General features: G+C 41.9%; 1 protein-coding gene and 1 pseudogene across 2 annotated transcripts; one reads left to right on the top strand and one right to left on the bottom strand.

Moving 5' to 3' along the window:
• Positions 1–220: 220 nt before the first annotated feature.
• Positions 221–4,610, top strand: LOC311078891 (C-type mannose receptor 2-like; annotated as a pseudogene). Its single transcript has 5 exons — positions 221–257; positions 350–663; positions 2,941–3,011; positions 3,896–4,095; positions 4,260–4,610. The product of its transcript is annotated as a C-type mannose receptor 2-like (transcript).
• A 154-nt stretch (positions 4,611–4,764) lies between these two features.
• LOC311078890 (uncharacterized protein) lies at positions 4,765–5,946 on the bottom strand (the record flags this gene model as incomplete). The annotated part of the gene is made up of 2 exons (XM_084107942.1): positions 4,765–5,681; positions 5,880–5,946. The coding sequence occupies 2 exons, from the start codon at positions 5,944–5,946 to the stop codon at positions 4,882–4,884; spliced, it is 867 nt and encodes a 288-aa protein (XP_083964068.1). The 3' UTR covers positions 4,765–4,881.
• Between the last annotated feature and the right edge of the window lie 1,343 nt (positions 5,947–7,289).

Below are 7,289 nucleotides of genomic sequence, written 5' to 3'. Positions count from 1 at the left end.
TGCAGACAGAAACATCAGACTCAGGACAGAAACACACGACCTCTAAAGTAAGAACATGTTCATTCTTCAAACACAATTACACTTTCAGATGTTAATATTGTCTCAATGATTATGTACAGTGAATTCATGCTGCTGTTCAGATACTAAACGAAATGGTCATATTTTACTCCAAAATGAATCTGGGAATGTTTGAGTTTTTCAATGTGTTTCTTCTTCAGAAATGGACCAAACTCTATATTTGATTCTTCTTCTCATTGGTGAGTGTGTTTGTTGTATTATTTATGGTTTATAGTTTCATCAGGTTTGACCCTGTTATGAAAAGCATTAAATCAAACGCTCTCTTTCACAGCTCTCTGCTCCGTATCTGAATGTGTTCAGCGTCAGTATCACTTTATAAACGTGTTGAAGACCTGGACTGAAGCTCAGAGATTCTGCAGAGAGAATTACACAGATCTGGCCACCGTTGACAACATGAACGACATGAACGAGCTGAAGAAGAGTGTGAATGGAGTTGGTCAGGATGTCTGGATTGGACTGCAGAAGAAGAGTGTTGATAAATGGCAGTGGTCTTCAGGTGAACCTGCGCTCTATCTGAACTGGGGATTTGGACAACCTGATGGCAGAGACGAGGGTGCTTTCATGAAAAATGGAGAATGGCATGATGTGTCATGTAGTGACAGCCGGACTTTCATCTGCAATTCATCTAACAACAGTAAGTGCAGCTCCATACAATCACAATAAACATTCATTTATAAAAGATACACCATAAACTGTACTGTAAAATCTAATTAGTTAGACTTACTTAAAAGCATACAAACTAATTGCCTTACAAAAAAAAAAAAAAGTAAAGTGAAATAGGAAAAGTATGTTGTACTGACAAAAGCTTAGTTGGAATAGTTCAGTTATACAAGAGTTCCAGTAACTAAAAAAGAACTGAGAGTACTTGATCATTTACTGAGCTACTGGACAACCTGAAGGCAGATATTGTGGAATGATGTCAAATGGACAATTTCATGATTTGTCATGTAGTGATAATCATCATTTCGTCTGCAACAACAGTGAGTGCTGCTATTTAAAACTACCGTTCATTTATAGATGCACCATATACCAAATATGACGGCTCCAAGACAGTTTCTACTAACACATACAGTCTTAACCTATAAATTAAAGGTAGAGTAGGCAATTTCGGAGAGGCCAGCAATATCAAGTTAGCTTTGAAAGCATGAGATCCCACTCTCCCTTCAGAGTCTCCAAACCCACGGCTCCTTTAAAACACAAGAACACACACAGCAGAGTCGGCTAAGCGTCACAAGCAAGGTTATAATCGTAAACGAAAACCTCCGTCTCTCTGTCACTCAAGTGCACACACACACACACACACACACACACACAGCCCCTCCCCTCCGTGCACACCGCGTCTCCATGAAAACGAGTGTTCGTTGAAAGCAAGTTTGCGAAAGGTTGGTATTGTGAACACCTTTACACAATCACACATTAAAAAGTGGTATGAAAAATATTTTAAATTCTGAATACAATTTTGTCAGTGTGTTAATGTCGACCCGAGAAGTGATTGCGCCTTCTTTAGAAAGTTAACTAGTCGCGAGTTTGAGGTAAAATGCAGTTGGGTTGTCGATGTCAAAACACTATATAAGCTGTGATTCTGTCATTTTTTACTCTTACAATGTTTGCTGCTTCAGTCCAGATGAGTATTGAATTGGGTACATTTAGTTTAGGCAGTAGCGGTTTTTGGCACGGGCGAACCGGGCAATCGCCTGGGGCGGCATTTTTGGGGGGGCGGCGCCGCCGGCACGAGCAGAAAAAAAAATAATAATAAATAAATCTGTGCCGCGAAGCGGTTTTCTATTATCTATCATTTCACTGTGTGGGGATCCATATAGTTATCTAAGTCAGTCACACCTCGACTTTCTTCCAAATAACGCACATTTCATTCATAATATTATAAATACAGGCCTCTATATTTCCTGCACATTTTTGTTTTTCTGAATTGTCTGAATGGCTAATAAAAATAGGTAATACAAAACGATTACTTGGTCACCACCACCAAGGTGAATTGGTTTAGTCTTGACTTCTGGTCGTGACTCGTCGTGAGTGACAGTTGGTATGGGGGGATCAGGGGAAATCTGTTGATTGTCGATGTGGAGTGCCAAATAAGAGATGGACAAGAAAGGTCAAAGCCCTCAGGTGCCCAATTTAGAAACGAGCGAAAGATAAAGGTATGCAACTATGTTTTCTCTGTATCCATGTCATGAATGAAGGGGCAATATTAATTGGTGGGTATAACTGTTAATTGTTAGCCTTTTTGCTATGATTCTTGCTATGCTTAACAATAATTCGGTTTTAACTCAAACACGAGATCTAATTTCACCATCATATTGTGCTTTGCAACAAAACTGTTACAAGTTCAGTTATTACACTGCAAAAAATGCTTTTCTTACTTAGTATTTTTGTATTGTTTCCAGTCCAAATATCAAACATTTCTTAAATAAAGATGCATAACGTTATTTTACTAAAGTAGTAAAATGACATAAGATATTAAGTCTTGATTTCTGGGGAAATAAATAAAAATTGAGTTTTTGCTTAAAACAAGCAAAACATGATCTGCCAATGAAGGGGGTCTCGCCCAGGGTGTAATTCAATGTAGAACCGCCACTGAGTTTAGGGTGTGAAAATTTTACAGCTGTGGGATTTGTATAGGGTGTGAATTTTGTATAGATGTGTAGATTTTTGGTACGAGGTAAAGAAATTTCAATGTTAATTAATGATGTCAAGCAGGCTACAACATATGCAGATTTGTATTGCTATTCAACTGCAATGATTTGCCATAGAGATGCTGCACATGCATCTAATGCTGCAGTCCAATTCATTGAGTAGCCTAGTTCATTTTGAGATGGTTCATCTTAATGTGTCATTATTTCTCAGATTGAGCTCCCTGACACTCTGACAGCAATGTCTTGTGTGGCTCAAAAATGGGTTAAATACATGCTGTTCATGTACGTCTTCTTTAGTCTGTTGGCTATAGGGTTTTTCCTGGCACACGTCACTTACACATTTTGCACTTACTGCGGAGTCTAGTGTAAACTGTTCACATATGTACTGGTGTTATTGTTGAATACATATTTCTAAAATTGTATGGTGTTTTTGTTGAGTTATTATTACACAATACTTTGTTCTGACCATTTTTAATCTTGCCCCTGACAAACAACCTACATTTAAATAAAAAAAAAGACTAAAACTAATAAAAAACTAAACTAAAACTAAGCATTTTGACACGTGACACTAATGTAGTTATTTTCATGTTTTGCCTTTGGATTTATTATAAAATAGCTATAATAACAAATCATTAATGCTAATAAAATAATGCATTAAATACTTTTAAATATTTTTAGATTTAATTAAAAAAATCTAATTGGCAGATTTTTAAACATTGCTTTAAAAAGGACACATGAAAAAAGAGTGCTTTATAAAATTATCTTTAAAGCTGCTAAAATTACACAGACTTGTTTTCTTCTTCTGGTCTGTGTTGCTGTGGGTCTATTAGTCTGCATTTACACTACAGCACTAAATGCACAGGTTTATTTTGACAAATGTTTTGTCCTGTCCGTCGCTACGGTTATCACTGTCAATCATAACAATTTCAGGAGTGAGTGCGCTTCAATGTAACAGATTCACACCAGTAATTATTTTTATTTTTATTTTCTTGGCAATTGGCGTGCAGTTTTCATACTCTACACTTTGCCTATCCTGTTTTATAAAGGCCCACTTGAACATTCCTGGCCTCGCTCCCTGTGTGTGTGTGTGTGTGTGTGTGTGTGTGTGTGTGTGTGTGTGTGTGTGCAAAACATAAAGCAGCATAAGAATAATGAATAATGACCAGATCTAATGATGTCTGGATCGGTCTGTTCAGAGACTCATGGCAGTGGTCAGATCAGAGTAACTCCTCTTTCAGAGACTGGAATACTGGTGAACCTGATAATGTTGGAGGTGTTGAAAACTGTACAGTGATCAGACCAAATGCTCAGGGTCAATGGTTAGACTTCTCTTGCAACAACCAATTTCCTTTTGTGTGTCATGAAGGTGAGCAGATCCTCACAAACACACACAATCCATCCATCACCTCCAGATCTCTTAAAGCTCACGCTACATGTCTGACATGACAGATTCCTCCACAGTGTTTGTTCTGCATGTTGTTTTTGATCAGTCTCTCTCTAGTTTTTGCTTGTGGTTTGTTTTGTGTCCAGATAAACTGATTCTGATCAAAGAGACTCTGACGTGGCCTGAAGCTCTGAGATACTGCAGACAGAATTATACGGATCTGGTCTCGGTTCATTCAGTCGATATGCAGCGTCGTGTGATGAATGTGGTTAAACGTGCGTCTACTGAGGCGGTGTGGTTGGGTTTACGTCACTCCTGCACTGTGGGCCTCTGGTTCTGGGTGAGCGGAGAGACCGTGTGCTTTCATAACTGGGCTCCAGGAGAGGAGAACTGTGTGTCTGGAGTGAGATCTGGAGCAGTTCAGTCTAGAGGAGATCAGCGCTGGATCAGCCGTCCTTGAACACGTCAAACTCAACTTCATCTGCAGCAGATATTAGGACTGAAGGATATGTTTGTGTTGTTCTTAAGCAAAATATTTTTTAACTGGCAAACACTTTTTTGTTTTAATCATTTACATTTAGTCATTTAGCAGACGCTTTTATCCAAAGCGACTTACAAATTAGGACTAAATTAAGCGAGTCATCATGAAGAGGCAAAAACAGCAACAACGCAAGAAGTGCTCAAAATACGAAGTTCAGGCATTATTCAGAGTAGCATAAGCCCGATAAGTGATGTTTCAAAGGGAAAGGATTTTTTTTTTTTTTTTTTTTATGAGGTTAAGTGCTCACGGAAGAGATGGGTTTTCAGCTGTCTTTTGAATGTTGTCAGGGATTCTGCATTCCGGATGAGGGTGGGGAGAGCGTTCCACCAGCATGGAACTGTGAATGAGAATGTTCTAGAAAGTGATTTTGTGGCTTTCTGTGATGGAACCACGAGACGTCGCTCGTTGACCGATCGTAGGCGTCTGGTAGGGATGTAGACTCGTAGGAGTGAGTGAAAGTAGGAGGGAGCTGAGCCTGTGATAGATCTGTAAGCAAGCGTCAGTGCCTTGAACTTGATGCGAGCAGCGAGAGGTAGCCAGTGCAGAGAGATGAACAGAGGAGTGACGTGGGCCCTCTTGGGCTCGTTGAAGACGAGACGAGCTGCAGCATTCTGGATCATCTTTAGGGGTTTGGTTGCACATGCTGGAAGTCCGGCCAGAAGAGCATTACAGTAGTCAAGCCTAGAAATGACCAGGGCCTGGACGAGAAGTTGTGTTGCATGCTCAGTTAGGAAAGGCCTGATCTTCCTGATGTTGTGCAGTGCAAACCTGCATGATCGAGCTGTCTTTGAAATGTGATCTGTGAAGGTCAGCTGGTCATCAAACGTTACTCCAAGATTTCTGACCGACCTTGATGGGGTGATTGATGATGACTCTAGCTGGATGGTGAAGTCGTGCTGTAGAGACGGATTGGCAGGGAGGACGAGAAGCTCAGTCTTTGCCAGGTTGAGCTGCAGGTGATGTTCCTTCATCCATGTGGAGATGTCCGCCAGACAGCTTGAGACCCGTGCAGCTACTGTGGGATCATCTGGTTGAAATGAGAGGAAGAGCTGCGTGTCATCAGCATAGCAGTGGTAGGAAAAACCGTGTGCCTGTATGATGTGTCCCAGTGATGTAGTGTAGATGGAGAAGAGGAGAGGACCAAGAACTGAGCCCTGGGGAACCCCTGTGGTCAGTTGATGTGCTCTGGATACCTCGCCTCTCCATGCGAACTTGAAGGACCTACCTGTGAGATAGGACTCAAACCAGTGGAGTGAAGTTCCTGTGATGCCCAGTGATGAGAGGCTGGACATTAGGATCTGATGATTCACAGTGTCGAAGGCAGCAGACAGATCCAGGAGAATGAGGACTGAAGATTTGGAAGCAGCTTTTGCGATCCGTAGGGCTTCTGTGACTGACAGTAATGCAGTCTCAGTTGAATGCCTTCTTGAAGCCAGATTGGTTGACATCCAGCTGGTTGTTTAGAGACAAGAAGGATGTTACTTGGTTGAAAACAGCTCTTTCAAGTGTCTTCGCAATGAATGGTAGGAGAGAGATAGGTCTGTAATTCTCTACAAATTATGTGTTTAGCGTTGGTTTTTTAAGCAGTGGAGTAACCCGAGCCTGCTTGAATGCTGTAGGGAAAGTGCCAGTATGGAGGGATGAGTTGATGATGTGTGAGTGATGGTAGAAGTGTGGGAGAGATGGCTTGTAGAAGGTGTGAGGGGATGGGGTCAAGAGGGCAGGTGGTAGGGTGACTGGAGAGGAGAAGTGTAGATACTTCTTCCTCCTAGCGAAGAAAAGGAGGATAGAGGGATATTGGCTGTGGAAGGGGTCGGTCTGGGTTCCTGTGTGTGTGGAGCTGAGAACTGATTGCTGATAGATGTTGTTTTGTTGGTGAAGAAGTTTGCAAAATCGTCAGCAGTTAAGGAGGAGGCGGGTGGTGGTGGAGGTGGACAGAGGAGAGAGTTGAATGTCTTGAAGAGTAATCGTGTGTTGGAGGAGCTGTTGATCTTGTTGTGGAAGTATGAAGATTTTGCAGCATGAACATCAACAGAAAAGGAAGAGAGGAGAGATTGATACATACTCAGGTCAGATGCGTCTTTTGATTTGTGCCATTTCCTCTCCGCTGCCCTGAGTTCAGTCCGGTGTTCCCGAAGAACCTCAGATAACCAGGGGTTAGAGGGAGTAGCGCGTGCCGGCCTGGAGGAGAGAGGGCAGATAATGTCTAGAGAAGAGGTTAGAGTGGAGCATAAGGTATCCGTTGCGGTATTCACATCCAGAGATGAGAATTGTGAGGGTGGGGGAAGAGAAGATGACACAGCAGAGGAAAGAAGGGCGGGAGAAAGTGAGCGCAGGTTTTGCCTGAAAGTGACTGGTGGTGGGGTTGGTGGTGCAGGGGTAGAGAGTTGTAGACTGAAAGTAATGAGGAAATGATCTGAAACATGGAGAGGTCTCACCTAAATGTTGTCTGTGATGCAGTTGCGTGTGTAAACCAGGTCCATTTGGTTGCCTGATTTGTGAGTATCTGTGGTGATGAGTCGTTTGAGATCGAAAGAGGCTAGGAGAGAGGTGAAGTCTGTTGCATGCGGCTTTTCGAGATGAATGTTGAAGTCACCGAAGACTAGAAGTGGGGTGCCGTCCTCAGGGAAAGTGG

This window comes from Abramis brama (genome assembly GCF_963993115.1).
Source record: "Abramis brama genome assembly, chromosome: 3".
Classification (NCBI taxonomy): Eukaryota; Metazoa; Chordata; class Actinopteri; order Cypriniformes; family Leuciscidae; genus Abramis; species Abramis brama.
Note: the sequence above shows the minus strand (reverse complement) of the source record. Positions and strands in the feature narration are given on the sequence as shown.